Genomic DNA, 21,118 nt, shown 5'->3' with positions numbered 1-21,118 from the left:
AGAACCTTACCCCATCTGTGAAACACGGTGGCGGTAGTATCATGGTTTGGGCCGGGTCTGCTGCATTTGGGTCATGATGACTTGCCATTATTAATCTACCAACAAACTCTGAATTATATCAGCAAATTTTGTAAAGGAAAATGTGAGGACGGGTGTTGGTGAGCTGAATCTCAAGAGAAAGTAGGACATGCAGCCAGACAATGACCGAATGTACATAAGTTACTCTTCGAAAGAAAGGTCAAAATCGAAAAAAGTTAAGTCAAAGTCATGACCCCAATCCAGAAGAATTTTTTTTTTGGAAGGATCTAAAACGAGCAGTTCATAACTCAATCAATAAATGACCGAGTACAATATTTTTGTGAGTTATTTTTATCCACTTTTAGGACTCTGACGAGGTTTTACGTCATTTTTTTCTTTTTTTAAGAATTATGGAAAAATGTGGAGGGTTCATAAACTTTCAAGCAAAGCTGTAGACGGTGTCGCAGTCCCCTAAAAGTTTCTCCTCCTCTCTCCTCATCGTCTCCTGTTTCAGAATCGGTCGTTACTCGTATTGCAAAACGGCCTTGCGACGGTGCTCCAGAGGATACACACTTGAATGGGGGGTTTTTGTTTGCAGGCGCGTGCCGAGCAGCACTCCGAGACAATAGCGACTGCTGGAGACCCACGCCGCTGACCTTCCCGCCGCTCGGCATCTGCTGCCAGATCCGCTTTCCACTCCTGTACAAATCACTTAGAAAAAAGGCGGCGGGGGCCCCGTTCTGCTGTCAGGATGTTGTGTTGCTCCGGTGGATTATTACACTTGGAGCGCAGCCCACACCATAAAAAACTGTTGTGCTGTTCCTCTTTGTGTCACCGCCGGGCCGGTTGCACACGGACACAGTGCTTCATTGGACTAATGGGCCGTAAGTGTGCTCGTGTGCGTCCCCGCGTACGTGATTCCTTTCGAGTAGCAGTTGCTGTGGAAACCTCGGACAGGTCTGGTCTCCAGCTGCTGTCGAAGACTGAGGCATGCTGGGACATGTGGTGACCGGGGGGTGGGGTGTGTGTGTGTGTGCGTGTGTGTGTGTGTGTGTGTGTGTGTGTTTGGGGGGGGGGGGGGGTGTTGGTTAATCATCAGCCACTGGGTCAGATGCACACGAAGGCTGATGGCTGCACTTTGTCAATTTTGAAACCATGAAAACCTTTGAATTGCATCGCGGAGAGAAAACCGCATGACAACTATACATGAGAATTTCCATTATTTGATGAATATAGCGTGCCATCATCTGTAACTGAGAAGATAGTATTAAATCTGTGCGTATTGCCAGACAGCATATGAAGACTCTCACTCCTTGTCCGGATGAGTTTGGAGCAATCAGACATAGACTGCATGATGGGTGAACATCTAAAGTGAATGAAACGTGTCCACAGCACTTTATTGATGATTGGCAACATCCAATACAGTGTCTGCGTATGAATGTGTTACTGTAAACTGTCCCTACAGGGTTATAAATAGTCAAGCCGATGCTCTTCCATGCACACAGTCCTACTCCTTCACAGCCAGACATCATTCTAATAAGTCAGCCTTCCACAATGAATGCAGCCTCAGGGCAGAGCAGTGGCAGAGTACAATAAGTAGACCCCACTGCCCTTTGTTCATTCCCCCAGCTAGCAGAGAAGCATTAAAACATACATACTCGAGGCTTTCAGGCATTATGGGCATGGGCCCTTCATTCATATGTCACGTGGTCAGCAGCACATTTGGCCAGAGGGTCAAGTCGTCCAACTTGCGGTTTAGCTCTGAGACTCTGAGGGTCAGTCCTACCAGCATTTACCTCTGTATCCAATTGACTTAGAATAGAATAGAATAGAATAATTAATTGATATATTTTTTGGTGTTAGAAAAATTAACTAACCCAACCATTGCTCTCATTATTCGTTGCAGAGGCGCAGGCATAATTATCATTTTATATCTATGGTATCATCAATGAACAAATGTTGATGAAAGCAGACATTTTATATTTATAAGCAACTCAAACACTGCCACAGAGCACCTGGTAAGACAGATCACCACACATACCGCTCTTATGGATACTCAGAGACTGATGAAATGGCAATAAATACAATTTAACCAACAAATATCTGCAACATAATTTGCTAAAAGATGAATAGGGAACATTTTCTGATCTGAACACAACCGTAGCTTCTGTTAGTGGCTTTGTAAACCACCACAATTGATCGATTGATTTCTAAAACAGTTTGGGGGTTTGGCTTGGTTTGCCTGCATAAAAACAACTGATACAGTTGAGCACATATTGTGGTTATGGTTAAAAAAAAAAAAAAAAAAAGAGGTTTGGGGTCAGAGGAACGGCCACTGACAGATATTTTGTTCTGAATGGGTACAAAAGCTTTCATTGTGAAAATCCGACATTTCATAAGCCCGACCGTTCGCCACAAGCCATGAGCACAATTACATCACATTTCAACATTCGCTACTCGGATGACAATCCTCATTCACATTGATTTGAGTATTTATGTGTTCAAGGCATATTTGCCGTCATAAATTCCAATTAATATCCTGTAATTCCTCCAGGATATGGCGATGTTGCAATCAGAGTCATTTATGCAAACTCCGCCAATATCTACAGTATTTGCAGGGGCTTGCAATTTTGAAAAATTCTCTCTGTTTCTAACCTTTCCACACAAAACCTTGCTTCATCAATAAAATACGACTCCTCATTTACAGTCATCTCATCGTCAAAACAAAAACCACATACCGGGTTGCCTAGGAAGTGACAGGGTTTATGGGAAACGCGGTCTTATCCTGACAATCAGGTTGCCAATATTCACACTTCCCTGTTTTAGTATGAATAAAGTATGTGCTAAATTACATGAGTTTATGTAGCCTATATAGTTGTAAGAGACTGCATTTAGTTTCTGTGCAGACTGAATGTGTTGAATTAATCTGATTTAAAAAGCATTTATAAGTCTCGTTTTGACAGCAGCTGTAGTCTTTGTATTCTATTTTCCAGTGACAGACTGTTTTGTAAAGCTTATCATTTTATGACTACAAAATAAAAAATAAAAAGATGGAAACATTTTTACATTAGGTAGTAGTTGCTTGCAATTTTTTGACAATTCCTGCAATTTTATGAAGTTCATTTTGTGTCTTGTTTACGCCATTATGAAAGACAGTTTTGAGAGCAAATTTCAAAAGATTGGGGAACAGACCTCTTTGGTGACGAGTCAAAAACATTTGTCTGAAAGTAGAATTATTGCAGCCATGCTGTGGATCCAAGTCAAGACCCACCAATAGAAACTCTCGTCTCATCCATTACTGTAGTTCTCGCCCAATACATCCAATTCAACTTGCAAGCACAAATTTTTGGATCGCCACCAGAGAGGCTTGATTTACAATCAAAACTTTTAGTGACGCGATAAAAAGCCGGGTTTTATAAGCAAAATTCTTAAGTCTGTGACAAAAAAGAAAAAGGAGGAATAATTTTTTTGCAATCCAAAAATGGTATTCTCAGTTTATACATTTTTATGTACTTACAAACTCGGTTTTGGATTGGAAAATTTGCTCTCAAAACTGTATTTTATGCTGCATAAAAAAAGACCCAAAACTACCTTCATACAATTTTAGCACAAAAAAAAAAAAAAAAAATTCACAAAACTTTGCAAACTGCATCGCAATCTTTGAGAAAAAAACACTGCAAAGTCAAAAAATGTTTTATCTCAACAACCAAATAAAACAAACATCTGCAGCCTTTGTTGTTGTCCAAACACCAGATTGGTCTAAACGTGATTGTCAGAAAACTGCGAGTATCCAAGTGTTCATCAAACAGACCAAACCCAAATGCAACAGGACGGTTGTTAATGCTCGGGGCATTGAGACGGGGATGTCCCCCTCCCCCCCCCTCCCCTCGAAGCCAAGAAACCATGGACGGAATTAACGGTGCACATCTATCCTAGAAACCTGTCAGAAAGGCCGTACGTCAGCCGAAGCTGCGTGGTCTGATACCGGCTGAACTGCAGCGAACCATGAGGCGCCCTCGCTTTATCCCAGTCGGTTACGTAAGGCCATTTTTATGCACAGGCTCTCGGAGATGCACCTCAATCACGTAGCGGGGAGGACTGCGGGCCAAAGCATGGGGCCTTCCCTTGTTTAAAGGTTAAGGTCCGTCGGAGCGTGGCTGCATTATTAAAACGGGAAGCAAAAAAGAAAAAGGGTAGTGCGCAAAAGGAAAGGGCGTTCTAGCGACGCATTCGCGTACGGCACCGACGTGAAGCCGGGCGAGGATGTGCACTTGTCTTCGGGCCTTGTCCTCCGGCTTGGATCTGCTCGGTTACATGACGCGGCGGTCTGACGTTTTCCTTCCTGAAACTGGTCTGGCCGGCTCCCAGGCAGCGCTCCTTCTTACAGCCGTGTCCCGAACAGTTGTTAAACCTTAGTGCGATGATGTCACCCCCAGGGAGACTTTAAACACTCGCCAGTGTTACTTTTTTTTCTTTTCTTTTTTTTTGTTTTTTATCGCTAATCGGAATATCAGTCAGTCCGAGGTGGGTCGTTGTATATCTCTCGACTTGGAAGTCCTTCATGAACTCATCAAAAAGGAAAAACGCAACAGTTTTCTGTCCCAGAATCAGAATCTGATTTATCAACGCTGACAACTGCAATCAGGAGGCTCGTTCACGTTGAAGGAGTTTGTTTGCTCCGTCTCGAAAGTCGTCTTCTCTTTGGCTAAAACTCCTCTCTGAAAAGCCGAATCCTGATTTTTTTTTGTTTTTTTTACAACAGTCCGCGGAGGTGATACACGAAACCAAAATGCGGTGAAGCCTCTCGTTTGTGAGGAACTCTCTCCAGCGACTGTCTTCACGTCGAATGTGCGCACCATGTGTGCGTCTCGTTTTCGCAAACTAAACCTCGAGGTTGCGGTTGCTGATTTCAGTTTGATCAGCATCCCGGGCGGGCTGCACTATTTGTTATGGTTACACGGTGGTGCTCGTTAAAGATGACGGGGAAATGGGGACATGTAAATATTATTACCTGCAGGATTTTGGCGGTTAATCCGTTACACATAAACAACAATGCGCAGACAGTTGTTTTACACTCAGTACAATAAAGGATCCGCGTAACGGAAGGACTTAAAACGTATTTTCACGACGACAGCTGTCTTTAAATGGTCTCAGTACTTGTGTGCTTGCACCTTAAATGCATAACTTCAGCTTATTATGAAATATTTAACAGGGTCGTAATGTTACTTTTACTTACGGAAAGTCTAACATTTTGGGAAATGCATTTCTTCCGCAGGTTAGCTTAGCACAAAGACTGGAAACAGAGGGAAACAATTAGCTTGCCTAATGGTGAAAAAGTCACTTTACCAGCACCGCAAAGCGGTGACTTCCTGGCATCTCTTAAAACTGCTGGCGATAATTGGTTGCTTGCAAAAGTTTCTGCTGTGTTTGCTGTTCAAAACTGATCATGACGTTACCCGTCGGATTGTTAATTGCCGTTTTGAAGCCTCCTTTGGTCGCCGCCGTCTTGGTTTATTTTTCGAAATCCAGAAGTGACCATATTTGGACGAGCTTAGGAGGAGCTAGTGATGGATCTGACCGAGAACTCGAGGACACTATGTCCCGCCCATCAGTACCGGTCTATTGGGGCCAGAGTTTTTTTTTAAAGCCTTCCCCTTGTGGCCCTCGGTGGTATTGCACTTTAAATGTGGTCGTATTTACCGCGTACACGAGAACAGTCCGCATTCACGCCGTCGGAACTCAAAATTTTCTTTGAGCCTCGAGTTCGCCAGTTGTGATGTGTTTGCTTGACGTTTACAGAAAGGTCAGAGGTCATGGAAGTTCATGTTTGGTTGGACGTTAAGCTAATATGTTGTAATTTTAATCACGTAGAGTTTGTCTTCATAACTTAGATGACAGCCTACGTCTGAGGGAAATGTCGATCTTCCCAACTGTATATTTCCTGCGTTACGTTTTCCTCGTTAGCTTGCTAAATTGTTAGCCTCTGTGGCTTCTAGACGCCGTCTACGGTGCTGTTACTTAGCAACAGTGCTTCAATGACTTAACCACTTGAACACCGAAAAAATACGGTGCTCAAATTCGAAGCAAGTGCCTACAATCATCCCCACGAAATGCTCAGAAACCTTAAAAAAAAAAAAAAAAAAAAAAAAAAAAATATGGCGGCAGGTTTACTAACAGGTACAGAAATAAAAATGACGCTACCGTCATCACTCATTCCGGCTGTTAACCCAGTAAATGTTAGCTCACGTTGCACTAATTCATATCTATTTTATTCACCTCACCTCCTGCTTCGCGGTGGCATTATCTGAGCGCCTGCAGCTCCGGGCCCAGAGTAAACACTGGTGTCTGAGACAGAGGGCTCTGAGGTCACCACGGATAGGCGACGACAGCTCCGAGTCAGATGCCCGGCTCTTCGGGGGGGGGGGGGGGGTGTCACCAGGTCTGCCTGCCAAGGGGCCAGAGAGGCACACAAGGAAGCATGCAAGGTGAAAGATGAAAGAGTGCCGAGACTAAAGAACGTGTGCCACTTCTCACGGGCTCCGGATCCATACTTAGCCTCAGACTTTTTTCTTTTTTTTTTTAATTTAAAGTTATGTGGAAGGCTATCCTGCATTTATTCACTCATTAACCCCCCCCCCCCCCCAAAAAAAAAAAAAAAAAAAAAAAAAAGAATGATATTGTTAAACATCCCAATATATCTTCGCAGCACTAATATTTTTATTATTTCTCTCCGTCCTCTTTACCTCGCGGCCCATAAATAGGCGCCCGGTGCGGCAGGGAGAGCGTTAAAAGCGCTCAGCTCGAGTCTCCACCTTCTATGTAAATACCAGCGAGCGAGGGAGTGAGTGGGACCCGAGGCGGAGAGAGCGCTCGGTGACTGAGGAGGAGGAGGAGGTGTGGTGTGTTGGTGTGTTGGTGTGTGTGTGTGTGTGTGTGTGGAGGACAGGGGGGGGGGAGGGGGAGAGGGAGGGAGGGAGGGGGGGGGGGGGGGAGTTGCCTTCACGGATGTGTGTCGCTGCGCGAGCGAGAAGGAGGTGCGGGTCTCTGCTCTCTCCCGTGTCTGCATCTATTCAAGAGGGGGGGAGCGGTGCGAAAGGTTACCTTTTGGATGCAATCATGTCACGAGCGCTGCGCCGCGCTGTGCCACGAGAGCATTCTGAATAATCCGCGAATGCGATAAGAGGACACTGAAGGATTAAAGAAATGGGCGGCCAGATAACGCGAAATGCCTTTTACGGTAAGGAAGAGCCGGTTTGTGTCTTCGGGATGAATATTAAGGTTTATTTATTTATTTATTTTTCAAAGCCCACGTGCCCACGTTTGGTCATTTCATTTTTTTTTTTTTTTTTTATAGTGTTTTCATTCATAGGCGGCTGTTAGCAACCCCCCCCCCCCTCCTCTCCCCTCCCTCTCCCTCTCCTCTCCCCTCCCTGTTATCAGGTACCATACTGCCACTACAGCCTATTCTTCGCTCACAGTTACGTCACTCCTGTAATTAGAATAAGGGGGTCTCGCGACGCGCAGCTGTGTCTTTTGATTTGACGCGACGTAACAAAACGGGGACGTCACCACCCCCTCGCGCGCGAACAAAAAGCCCCCGTGCCTCATGTAAAAGTGTTGTAAAAGTGTTTATAATAACGCGCGGGGGGGTGGGAGGGTGGAAAGTTGCGGGGGTCTCCCTCTGCTTCTGCTTCTTGGCCCTGCCGTCGTGCTGTCGGTTCCTCTTTTTTTTTAATAAACAAGAACACACTGCGCGCAGCCGCTGCCTGCAAGGAAATCCATACATTGATTTGCAGTGTCCTGTGCGTGCCGACAGTATGAGGTCGGAGCATCCATCAGACTGGGGGGGGGGGGGGGGTTTGCGGCTTTTGGGCAAAAACACACCGAGCTGGTTTAATAGTGCTGATTTGTGGACTGTTGTTGAGGTTTGTTCTGTCGATGCAACATTTTTTTTATTTTTTTTTATTTTTTTTAACAAAACAGTGTGGCTTCTGTGTACAAAATGTTGGCCAGCTTCAGGCTTACCAATACTCATGTTGTTGTTTTTTATTTTAACAATATAAACAAGTGCCACCCCCTTCTGCCCCAACTCAGAAACACAGGAAGTGAAAACAACAGATCGGAGTCCATGTCTCCTGTAGTATTATTGTTATTATTGGCACGTTATGGCGACGCATGCAGCGTGAAGCTGGGGGAGTTAAGCCTCGTCCCTCCCCCTGCTTTTGACCACCTGATCGTTCTAATTAAAGCCCAGAGATGAATCCAATTACCTAAAGAGGGACAAGACTAAGACAGCAGGAAGAGCTCCTTTTCTCCGGGATCAAGGTCAAACACCTTGTGAACTTTTTTTTTTTTTTTTTGCCAGGTGTGCATTCAACAAACAGCATTACCTGCCGTGACGTATTTACTTGTTGGCCCAACACTGAAATATTAAGGGTTAATTTGTCAAAGTACAGTTGTGTTTTTTTATCATAGGATCTTGTATTTTTACAGATACGACCTTAAAAAAAAAAATGCAGCTACTCATCATCATTTGACATTACTTGTAAAAAATTTTTTATAATTACAATATTTAACCAGTAAAATTAAGTTGTCCAAACATTTTCTACAAATAAAATCCTGTAAAAGTGCAACTGTTTTGTAGAATCACCATCTTTTGACTCACTACCTTAAAAGGCAAAAGATGCCGCTTTTATATTACTAACAGCCCGGTTAAAAAAAAACATCAGTTTTATAATCACTAGCAGTGACGTGTTTAATGACGTGTTTAATGACGTGTTTAATGACCATGAAAAGTCAGGCTTTCTGCCTGACTTTTCATGGTCATAAAATTTCAGTGCAAAACTTATCGATTTTACCGACAAACTCTTGTAAAACAGTCAAGTTCTTTCCCTTAAACGATGCCATCAAATTTTAAAAGTCACGGAATGTAAATTTTTATGATGTTTGACACTTTTTGAATAATCGTGAAGTCTGTGTGAAATAAAATTAATTTTTAAAAAATTTTTTTACAGTGCATGACATTTTGCCAGATCAGATTTGCGCTCTAAGTGTTAAAATCCTGACGTCACACTGTTTTAACAGTTCATTTACTACGAACCAAACGTTAATAATCGCCTTTCAGTTTTCACCGGCGGTCACGTATGTCGCTGTCATTTCAATGACAATTTGAATTATGTTTACGGACAAATGTGCAATTACATTTTTATGTTTGAAAATAAATGTCCACATTATCTACAAGTGTAGTTAAATATGCATTTTTTTTTTCTTGCACAAAACATGAAGATGGTGAAATATACGACATCTGTGAACATACTGAGGATTGTAAATGAGTCCACGTTTTTTTTTTTTTTTTTTAATTTATCCCTCATTGTGTTTTCATGCCCCACAATTCTACTTTAATGATCTTTTGTGAAAGTGACATTTCATTTTACATTTCATACGTTCATAAAGGTCCTCTCTGTGCTCGTCTTCATCATCACTGACATCCGTGTCAAATCTTTTTCTCAATAGAACTTTTTCATGGCGGACCGCTGGGACGTGTCGAAGCATGAAACGTATGTGTGCATGATTTCACTTCATCTTCCAGAGCTCTGCTGTTCTGCAGGCTGAGATCTTAATATTATCTATGTACTGGGATGGTCTTCTATGGTTATTAAAGCTAAAACCTCGTTCTTTCATTCTCTCCTGTAATTCCGTCTCAGGTACCAACGATTACTCCGTCGCTCCGACTCTCATCAGTATTTATTCTGCGTGACATTGATTGATTGTGTGAATTTCATAACTGGTGCTGATTTTTTTTTTCCATATTTCCTTGGACTGCAACTTGAGCACGTCCCAACTTTGGAAAGAAGTCAGTAATTTAATAGAAAACAGTGAGTCAGAAATTGATTGTTTGCCTTAAAAAGACACATTTTTTTTTCGATTGTATTATGCAATGCGACTAAAAACTTTGGCTCTCAGCAATAAACATTTCATTTCTTTGTGTTTTAAGTACCGAGTGATTCGATTCTCGAGTGATATCACTTGAAATTAACGCCATGATTGACACATTTGCACAAACATCTTCAAAGTAGATATTTGTTTAAGTATTCGCACCGCGCAATAAACAGGAAGTCATAGATTCGGTGTCAGACTAGGATTAACATTCAGTAGTAAGAACTCTTTACTTTTAACAAAACTTTTCATTGTTTTGGCTTTTAGTAACTGTCGACTGTGTTCAGTTTAAATACATCAAACCTTGCATCTCTGACAGAATTTTTTTTTTATGTCGTACACAGCGCAGACTGTAATTAAAGTGGACGTAGCTGTCCGGTCGGAGAAATGAGGCCAGTGCAAGAATGCCTTCAACTGCAATACCACCAGGGGGCCACTAGGTGCCGGCACCACAAATCCTCCATAGACTCCCATTCAACTTCTCTCATTAAATATGAAGTCAATAAATGTTTTCCATAGATTATGGTGTTGTTAGCTAACGTATTTCCATCTTATGAGTTTGCTGTCCGTCCATCTGACAGTGGACCCGTCATTTATTAAATATTAGGCCTCAAAAAGAAAAATGTGTTTGAGGCGTGTCCGTTTGACAGGGCCGTCGTTCAGTCAGGGTTTCGCAGTGAGTTGTTGGGACGTCGCTATTGGTTGGTGCTCGGGGTGGAAACAAATGAGGTTTTTTTTTTCCTTCTAAGCAGCAGGTTCTGGGTTGTTGTTTTTTACGGCATTTTCATCAAGTGCAGCTTCGTCCTCGAGTTGAGTTACATCGGTTGAAAGTGAAACCTGCGAGTTCGGTGGAAACGACCGGCTACGTCCGTGTTTGGTTGAACGTAAACAAACATGGCGAGCAAACGGCAACTGACACCGCTTGTTTTTTTTTAATTGAGTAAAGTTACATTTGTAGAGGCAGCCTCAGAGTATTATGGGTAGGCCGACCGCACTTTGAGCAGCCACTCATGAACGTTAAATATCAATAAAGCTGTGTGACGACGGCCGCTTACTTGCATTTAGAAAGGTTTTGTTGACAACAGAAAGAGTCTGCTAATCCCAAAAGGGGAAGAGGAGAGGGTTAAACCAGATCTAATATTGAAGTACAACAGTTGCTATGACGACCCGCAGCCATTGATGGAAAGCATTGGATTCCTTCTGCCGCTCGTTTCTGGAACAGAGAAGCTAAATTTAAGGATGCAGACAAACGCATCTGATGTTTTCTTCTCTACTTGTTCTTCCTTTGAGAAAAAGCAGCTGAATTAAACTTCACTAAACTAGAAATCCACCGTCCAGGAAAACGGTCCCTGTTCTTAATACGCATCCTCACTGTTTACAGGTAGGCTCGAGGACGGTGTGACTTGCAGTAGGAACAGATTACGCTTTTCTAAAATTGCACCTCTGCGGGCTGCTGTTCTCAGGTGTGAAGCACCAGAGCACATCCAAGCGGCGCTCTCGCTGGGTCGGTTGCATAATTGGAGTCTGCCGAGTGTGTGGGAGCTCCACTTCTGTGCTCCCGATTGACTGAAAGTGGGCCAGTGTCTGAGGCCGGCTCGATGGGAGCGTCTGGCCCGCGCACGAAGTGAAACTGGGGGGCGTCCGGCGTCCAAAGCTAATACCGAGCAAGAGGGACCCCAGGGGGGAAAAAAAAAAAAAAAAAAAGTAAAGACTCCTAACTTCACGGGAAACGCCTCAAGGTTACTCGAAATAAAAGGCAGTTCGGGGTTATTAAAGCTGCCACCGGGTAAAACACCTCCTCCTTTCTCTTCGCGCGTTTCAGAGCGAGGAGCTTGACGGACGGCTTTAAATCGAGCCCGGGCGGTTGCTACGGAGTGACACGAACATATGTCTCGGGGTCAGGTGGCATCGTTCGAGAGCGCGTCAGTCTCCTCCTGACTTTAAAGTTCTGAGGGCCACAGTCTGTTCAGCTCGATCGTGTGCATGCGTGCAACCTCACGACCGCTCAGCCTCGAGGCAGCGCCCACGACCGACCCAGAGAGGCGGCGGCGTCGTGGCTCCGCCGCGCGCGATATTCTTATTTATTGATCGCCGTTGTGTAATCCCGCCCGTGAGGGGAGCGGAGCGGGGAGACCGCTCGGGGGCCGTGACGTCAGCCAGACTTCATCACATCCACCGTCTCACCTTTCACCGCCGGGTTCATCTCAGACTGAATTATTGATAGCAGAGCTTCTCTAGAGTAGGTTGAAGCCAGCCCGGTGGCGGCGGGGCGAGTTTCTATAGAAAAGATAGTTATTGTGTTATATGCACAAACATGTTGCTCTATACTGCCGTGGTCGGGCAGCAGAGTGTCACAGGTTTTATTACAGTTTAAGTACTGAACTCTTTTATGATAAAGAAGATGTCGAGCATTTGCAGGCTGCAGTTTCTCTAACGTGAGCACATTTTCTCAGTTTTATTCAAATACACAATTTAAACAAGTTATTTCTGTTGGCCAAAACAAACACTAGTAAACCATCAGGGAAACATGTGATGAACATTTTTCATTGTTTTGTTTAGTTGTTTTTTTTTTACATTTATGGATTAAGAGGAAAAATATTAAATTAAAAAACAAACACAATATTGAAAATAATCTTAAATTGTAGCCCTACATTCAACCAAACAGTTACAGTGTTAGCCTGGCAGCAGCTACTTCCTGCCCAATTTTTTTTTTTTAAACTTTAAAATGCTTCCGTGTTTCCTTTTGGCCAACTTTTATTGTGAAAAATGTGCAGGAATTGTTCAGTTTTAGTCAAATGAATTCAAATGAATAAGTGAAACTGCTGCAGAATTTATCCTAAGTAATCTATTATTAAAGGTTAAAGTACACAGCATTTATTCCTGTTTGGCTGGTTTACCTCCAGAATTTTGGATGCTCTGCTTTTACGTTGAAAGAAATATGTTTTTCCTCTCGTCATGACAGTTTCAACCAAAACTAACGTCGTCATGACAGCAGTTGGCTCTTATGCGCGCATCTGTAACCAGGTTTAAGATGAGACAAGTCAACCTTTTTATTTAGTTTAAGATAAATCTGCTGTTTTAATTGACATTTCTCGCAGTTCGCTGTAATATTTGGAAACTTGATCCAACATGACAAATTTAAACTTGTTTCGCTACAGCAGCGTAGGTTAGAAACATACAGAGTAAAACCAATTAAATTGACAGAATAAAAATAGAGGTGGTAAAATATAAAAATGTACAGTATGCACAAATAAAATAAAACAACAGTCAGCAGTAGTGCAGATAAGGTGTTCTGTTTTTAGCCCTTGTTGCACTTTTTATTTTTAATATTTCATTAGGCCATTTTGCATCACCGCACTTTGTTCCTGAAGAATAAATTCAAAAAGCTCAAAAATGTGGGTCAGATTTGCGTCCTGGGGTTCGACCAGTTGCGAACCGCTGATCTAGAATAAGCAGATCTCGATTTTTAGGATCATCTGAAGGTGCTCTGAGCACTCTCATTATGGAAATCCCCCACACCCCCTCAAACCATGCAAACATTACCACGGGCACGAGTCATCTATCAACTCACCGACACTTGCCCAACAGATCTATCTCGGCGTTGCCTAGCAGCACATCGGGCCCCTTTTGTTTGCCACTGACATAATGAGCGTTGCGAGGAGTTCCCGGTACCTGTCCCCAGGTAAAGCAGCAGCCTATTGGGTTTCACACGTCGTGCCCGTTTCTGTGCTGCATCTGTCACACGCGTAAGGTTCTTTGGAGATGAGTAAGAGGAAGAAACGTAACACCCTGTGAACTATACGCCACAGACGAGCCGTGAGCTGCTGCTCGCTCACGAACCGTGACACGTAAAGCCTGTGAGCCCGAGCCGCGGCTTTTAAGCCTAAATGCTAATGCGTGTGATTAATCGTCACTATTATAGCGTGATTCATTTCTCGGTTGGTGTTAGATCGGGCTGAAATGCCATTTCGTCATGAGTCAGTGGGATTGAATACATCATCGAGACACTGCTATGTAAACATCATTAAGAAGTTGCTTGTCATTGCCCTCCAGGCTTGTTGGCGGTGTTGTAAATGACTCTGTCAGCGGATCTACGGGGAGAAAAATATCAGATAAAGAACCGGAGCGGGAGCATGTGCCACCGGTAACGTGTTGTAAATGAGGAAGTGCATGCTTTTTACCTTTTAGTGCTGGTAATGTTTGCAAGGGAACAACATTAGCATCGAACCTAAAAAAAGATCACCTCATGTTTATACGAAACACAGCAGTATATTAACACTCGCTTACTTTAAAGTCACCGTATTTCAAAAATACAGATTTCCACTGATTGATTACAAAGCAGGTGGCGGTGCTACGGAAACTCTCTCTGTCAAAACTTGAAGAAATGCTCACAGCCTGTATTCACCAAATGTGCTGTTTGGATGTCAGTTTGTGATGTCACAAACTCCCGCTCATGTCAGCGCAGCCCGCTGTCCAACCTTTTGTGTGCTGACTATAATTATACAGTGGAAAACTGAAGCTGGGAGGTGTAGTCTGCGCACCCGGGCTCGGCTTTTGCAACAAGACCGGAGAAAACCTGTGATTGGCCTGGGCGTGCGTCGCTCAGAAAGAGTCAGCCAATCAGAAGACAGAGTCGTTGATATCAATGAGCCTTAAAGGTACAGACACAAAACAGGCTGCTGTTGGTGGAACTGCAGAGAAGTTATGAGATGTAAAACTATACAGGATGTTTTTTTGATACCTGAAACCATAAAGCTATGTTTTTATGGAGATCAAGACCGCAAATAAAACACAGGAAGAGTGTAGAATACGGAAACTTTGACAACTACATAGCAGTTTATTCGACGTTACAACCTACACTAGTCTGCATACTTGCATATTACCATGTTCCCAAATGCCTTAAGGTTTCGAGATGAGTCGCTATCACGGATATACACGGGTCATGTTTATGTGCACTTGTGTTTTGTCTAAAGTCTCCCAGGATGAGCTTCAAGTTAAGCCGGGCTTTACATAGCAACGAGAGCAGGGAGTGGGCTGGCATGTGGGCTACCTGTGGGCTCCGATAGGCCGCTACGACCGAAATGCCGCAGACCCCTCGTGTCTCCGCGGCGCTAAAGTTAGGCACAGCGGCGGAGATCTGGGTCAACGCTATCTGCAAATACCACTCAAGGTTTTGTTGCATCGTACCTTGGAGACGCAGGAGGCAGGTCTGCAAGCGGAAAACAAAAGGCAGAGAAGGATTCTTCACACGGTCGATACAGTATCCCGTATATGAATCGGTGCGGCCTGGAAGCGCCGAGCCTCATTCTAAAAAGTATAATACAGCTCAACTGAGAACATTTAACGATGGAGAATGAGCTTTTTGCTGTTGTTCCACCGAAACCAGGAAGTGACTTGCCTCCCAAACAACAGCAAATATTTGAATAGTTTTCTCCCACCCGTAAAATCCTATTTGCATGGTAAACCACTTAGCTGACGCTTGCTGAGTAACGACCACACAAGATAAAAAAAACAAAAACAAACTGATGCGCGCACACACACACAGCTAACCCTTTTATTTAGCATGATCTGCAGCCGAATGAAATGGTGGGAGATTAGCTCGCTGCTCCAGAGATGTTCACTGGGGTATGACAGGTATTAGCTGCACACAAGCCCGTGTGTTTTGTGATGGGGGGGGATTGAGTCTGTCGTGCGCGTGTTGTTATTAGCGGGATAAAGACCTCCACACTCCGGAGGCAGAGGAATACAAGCTTTTCGCCCCGATTGTTCATCATAAGACATTCTTGACCTTTTGGCAAAATGGCTTCTGCGAGGCTGTTAAAACCTTTTCCCATATCACACATGCATAACGCCGGCGCACAGGTTTATAAGAGGCAGCTGTCAGATTGATGTTAACGGGCTCTGAGGACAAGAGCGTGCTTCAGGATTTTTGTGCTGCTGAGGTAATTGGAGGACTGAGAGCAGACATTAGGCCTGAGGCATCTTTGTTGTGTCTGAGAACTTCAAAACTCTGGATCTTAAACAAGAACTGCAAAGAGGGGAAATTATTTGTTTTTGACCAATGAGTGGAGCATTTTGGCTTACAGTTCTACAAAGTCAATTCTTAGCTTTATAGCTTTATTTTGTCTTCACAAACTTTTAGACTACAGTCATGAGGCACAACGGCATAAGTGGTGTTGGTTCACTCTTTCTGGTATCACAGTATTTCGAAGGTTACGACTGAACAACGATGGAAAGTTATCTGAAATCAATCATTTTTTTGCGCCACCTCAACATTTCTGACATTTACAGCACAATTCCCCTTCCCGGTATATGTGCATTCGTGACAGCTTTAGGGATGCATATTGATACGTTCATCAATTCATTTCAGAGTAAACAGTCAAAACAGTGAAGGTGATATTTACTGCCTGGCCATGCTGTAAACACAATCCAGACTCATTGCAGTTGTCACAGTGGTTCACAGGGAAGAGTAAGGACCCAAACGTACGGTACTGGAAGTGTTACTTGCATTGTTCTGCAGGTTTAGGAAAAAACAAAGTGGGCAGGCAAAAAAGGGCTAAACCGAAGGACTGTCAAAAGTCATACAGAACGAGAGTTATGAACAGAAAAGCAGTTGGTTCACACGGTAGAACAAAGGCGATGTTAAAAAACAACCCAGAAGGGCAGGAAGTGAAACCGAACAGATACAAGAGCTGAGAAATCTCAAAATTAAAAGGGGAAACCCAACAAACTGAAAGGTAGAACTGGTGACCAAGTTGTGGCAAATGTGTCACCATCAGTTTTGTATTTATAGATTCACTAGGGGCCCATACATGTCTATCTACTTAATTAATGTAAGTCCAGTATTTACTATCCTTGTTGCTCCAACAACTCCCCAGGAAAAATCTCGGACTCTTTAGCAGCTAAGTGCTAACTTTGCTAACTATCCCTGTTGTTTGGAGTTGGGCAGGTGATGGGCTTATCACAGCCTTTGTGCTGAAAACACCTTCCCGCTGTGGCTGGAAATGAGGTTGAACATTTTCAATTTGGCAATATTTTCCAAAACCTTTGGCCGACTGACGATAGCCTCGCTCCTCCCGCCTGTTGCTTCCTGTTTATATGCGTGTATTTTATATATAAGAACAAAAGAGAATTTCTCTGTCATAATGATCGGGATGAAGGTTCTTAAGATGGACGATTAAATTTGTTGTGTTGAAGGGCTGTGATGTGGCTCCTCCTCGCATGGCCAACGCTACTTTGCCATCCATCTCGGTCACTTTAAAAAAAATCCTCCGCACAGTAGCGCCATGGCGCCGTCAAGCTTTTAGTCAAACATCGAGCGTTAAATTGTCATTTATATCAGCTGAGATGTTCGTTTCAAGCTGACGCAGATACATCATTTAAAATCGGTTATCCCCCAATGACACGCTGATATCATTGCACATCCCTAAAATTGAGAGTGCTGGGAGTGAACCAAATCATCAAGAGTCATACTTGTGTACATGCAACACACTGACTGTATCACAAGACCAAAGAGGGGATGACCAATAAATCAAACACACAACTGTTTTTCTGTTTCACAATATCCCCCCCTCCGTATACTCGTTAACTTGGGTAGCTAGAAAGGCCAAATGCGTCAAAGCCCTCGAAGACAGTCGACCCAGCTGTTGGTTTCTAAACCACTACATCCATCTATTTATCTGAAAACACCTGCAGAGCTCATCAAAGTTGTATTGTCAGTGGAAATATACAGAAAAATAGAATTTAATTTAAATGACTGATACGAATGAACGGACCCCTGAGAAAAACACATAGAAGCTCGGTTGCAAAAAAGCTCCAATGAGAGACTATAAATATCAATTTGTTGTGTCCGAGAAAACAAAAGGCATCTGTTGTGTCCTAGCTAATGGCTGCAGAGCGAGCCGATCGAGACCTTTGGATACGAGGGGGTTGCTAAGGAACATGAATTCACACGTAAGCCCATTTCCCTCCACAGCAGCTGCGCCTCTTTAGAGCCCGCTAATGCATTCAGCTCAATCTGCCCCGGACCACGTGTGCCCACACTCAACAACCGCTCTTCTGTGGCACTGTCCAAAAGACAAAAGGCCCCAACGACGCTCTTAGGTTGGGCCCAGATTGAATGGTGGACACGCTCGCGGGGTGTAAAAACTGGAAGGGTCATTACTGGATAAACACAGAGAGGGACACAAAGAAAGAGGGAAGACACAGAGCGTGCCGTTTTCTGGTTCTATAGCTTATCGGAGTCTTATCGGGACTCCACGGGAGATCTGCCGCGGCCTCCGCATCAGCTTTCATCTGTTAAAACCGAGCAGTCCTCTTTGATTACGGCCGAGAGAGGTCCAAAGAAACCCAAACCGACCATAAAGCATCATTTTATTTTGACATTTTTATTGGGCTCGGTTTTGAAGGGAGACGGAGGCAGAAATATACCGTATCCTGTATTTAATCTTGTTGAATGATGGCCTATAGAAAGGTAGCCAAGTACTCGGTTGTTGGAATGTCTCCCGCGAAGCCGACTAGAGTTTGATTGAAAAAGGAAAAATCAACTAACTGAGACAGACCAGGAGGGGGGTGGGGGGGGGGGACATCAGGTTTTTGCTGATGGTTATGCCGATGTATCAAAATGCCAGACTTGAAGAAATAGGGTTTCTTTTCTAGCCAGCAAATCACACCAGAAGCCATCGATCAAAGATGAGACAGATGCACGATTGTTTCGTCATGATGCTATGCAGCTGCGAGACACGTTCGAGTTGCGAAAGGGACTCTCGATACATCTCCTGCTGTGCGATCGCAGTTGACACTGCTTTGAATGATTGTTTTCAGAGGCTACAAGTCAAATCTTGCAGTACATGAATGAGTCAGGTGAGAACTGAGAAACTAAGAAAAAAAAAAAAAACTGACAGGTTGAGGGAAAGATTATACCCCCTTTCACCACAGACTACTGGAACGTCCCGACACAAATACTCCTGGAAATCGTTCAAAATCCCAGAGTGGGTAACATGCTGTCGGAGTTTCAGATAAAGGAATTTTTAGGATTCACTCATGGAGCCAAAAACCTTCACTCGGCTCAGCTGCAGAATACTAATTCGGTCATTTTCATCTGGCAGTTAGCAGCTCTGGAAAAATCTATGAAAATTGCTCCAGTGCACATTTCCAAATAGCTGCACAAGTGCTGTGGTCATACCCCCTCTCTGCCACTCTCACCCAGACTCCATTCAGACACTTCTACTGCCCATGCATTTAATTATCAAGTCAGCCAAGCCTTCCCCTGCACGTCTTCTTCCCTGCTTGGCAGGCAGCCATCGAGCTGCCGGGTTATGGGATGAAGCACATGACAGAGTTTGATATGTGATACTTGTGAAGGAGTTATTTGGTTGGTTGGTATTTTTTTGAAGGGGGAGGGGCGGCCGGTAGAAATAATGCCTTAATCTGAGGGTTAATGTGGCCAAATAGCACGAGCCGTTTTCAACATGAAATATGTCAAAACGGCTTCGCAATGCCAGCCAGCCAGCACATGGCTTCTGCTGAGGACTCACGGTCGCAGATGTCCAACAGAACGGCCACAGTCGACCCACTACATCCATTGGATTTCAAAAGGGGTGTTTTGTCTGGGAACGGTACACCCTGTGAATAATCCGAGAAGCATCATTTTCTGACTTGGACATGTGTTGTGATTTTCACCCCCGTGGGGCTCGATGTGATTGTCGCTGATTAGCTTATTACTCCGGTGCTCACAAATAATCAACAAAGACTTCAGGAACAAGAGCTCAGAAATCCGAGACAATATGGTCATATCTGATGTTGTTTTCTGTGATGCAAATTTGTAATAAAAACATCAGATACTGATTACAGCGACTAAACCGAACCTCCTGCTCCTAATTAGGACAGTTTGTTTCACTCGTTCCGTCTCCCTTCTCATCTCCTTTTGTCCTTTGCTTTTTTCTCAGACTCCCTCGGCGGGCCGTTCCCGTCCACGTCGCACCGATGTCACCACAAACCTAAGAGGTGCCTGCCCATCCAGTACGGCACCGTCGGCGGGCCCCTTCCCATCAGCCCTCTCCTTTTCCACCCAAATGCCAAGGGATCCCAGATCGTCATGGACCACGCCCAGAAGACGGTCAAGAGGCAGGCCAGCTTCTGCAACGCCATCACCTTCAGCAACAGGCCCATAGGGCTGTACGAGCAAGTCCGCCTCAAGGTGCGTGTTGACAGAGTCGGGCACTCTGAAGAAGTCTGGGAGCTTTTAAACAGCCAAAAACTATTCTCCTGTTTTTATCTTAGGGCGACACTAAGTCTGAAAAATCTAGACTCGCCAAGACCAGTAAGGCCACATTTGGTTCTCCTTTCCACAGATAACTAAAAAGCAGTGCTGCTGGAGCGGGGCGCTGCGTCTGGGCTTTACCGCCAAAGACCCCTCCAGGATAAACCCGGACAACCTGCCCAAGTACGCCTGCCCCGACTTGGTGTCCCAGAGCGGCTTCTGGGCCAAGGCGCTCCCGGAGGAGTTCGCCAACGAGGGCCACGTCATCGCGTTCTGGGTGGACAAGAAGGGCCGAGTCTTCTACCGCATCAACGAGTCCACTCCCATGCTGTTCTTCAGCGGAGTTCGCACAGCTGAGCCCCTCTGGGCTCTCATCGATGTCTACGGTCTGACCCGCGGAGTGCAGCTGCTAGGTAAGACGGTTGATGAAGCACATTACAACCGGGTCGCCGACGGGCCCCGAAGGCACCACATAGACCACACAGATGAAAAAGAGATAAGATGTAGAGAGTTTTACAGCAACGGTATGTAATAATGTATGCAATATGATTATGAGCTGGTTATTTCTTGGCCGGAAGAAGTTAGTTCTTGTTGTTTTTGACTCTTGGCGACACGTCTCGTGAGAGTCAGTGCCTCGGATAAAAAACAGTCCCACCTTTGGGCGGAGTCAGGCTAGCTGATTCCCCCATACTGTCAGTCGTTCTGCTAAGCAACGCTAACTGGATACTAGTTGCTGTTGTTGGTGACGCGAGTTACTGTATGTAAGGGCCGGTTTCGGACCGTAGATTCACAATGAGGTGTTTTGAAACTTGCATCTACTCGCAGCTCAAGTCGTAATGGTGCCGATTTGTCAAAACCGACTTCTAATTACTTATCTTAGATACCACGTAAACATGGAAAACA

At 44.3% G+C, this 21,118-nt stretch overlaps 1 protein-coding gene across 3 annotated transcripts in view; it reads left to right on the top strand.

The window, feature by feature from the left end:
• The window catches only part of neurl1aa (neuralized E3 ubiquitin protein ligase 1Aa), a 74,245-nt gene that overhangs the window by 20,292 nt on the left and 32,835 nt on the right, over nucleotides 1–21,118 (top strand). The window contains exons 1-4 of one of the 3 annotated variants that reach the window (XM_069166011.1): nucleotides 7,011–7,255; nucleotides 9,532–9,575; nucleotides 19,902–20,152; nucleotides 20,307–20,628. In XM_069166011.1, coding sequence (XP_069022112.1) covers nucleotides 9,569–9,575; nucleotides 19,902–20,152; nucleotides 20,307–20,628 — 580 coding nt within the window. In that variant the 5' untranslated portion in view covers nucleotides 7,011–7,255; nucleotides 9,532–9,568. Of the gene's footprint in view, nucleotides 1–7,010; nucleotides 7,256–9,531; nucleotides 9,576–19,901; nucleotides 20,153–20,306; nucleotides 20,629–21,118 lie in introns of those variants that run through there. The other 2 variants (XM_069166010.1, XM_069166009.1) reach the window with 2 other exon arrangements.

The sequence above is a fragment of the Embiotoca jacksoni genome, unplaced genomic scaffold, assembly GCF_022577435.1.
Source record: "Embiotoca jacksoni isolate LCO1_2020_lvr unplaced genomic scaffold, fEmbJac1.0.p SCAF_36, whole genome shotgun sequence".
Lineage (NCBI taxonomy): Eukaryota > Metazoa > Chordata > Actinopteri > Embiotocidae > Embiotoca > Embiotoca jacksoni.
The sequence above is the reverse complement of the archived record's forward strand: the minus strand, read 5'-3'. Positions and strand labels throughout refer to the sequence as shown.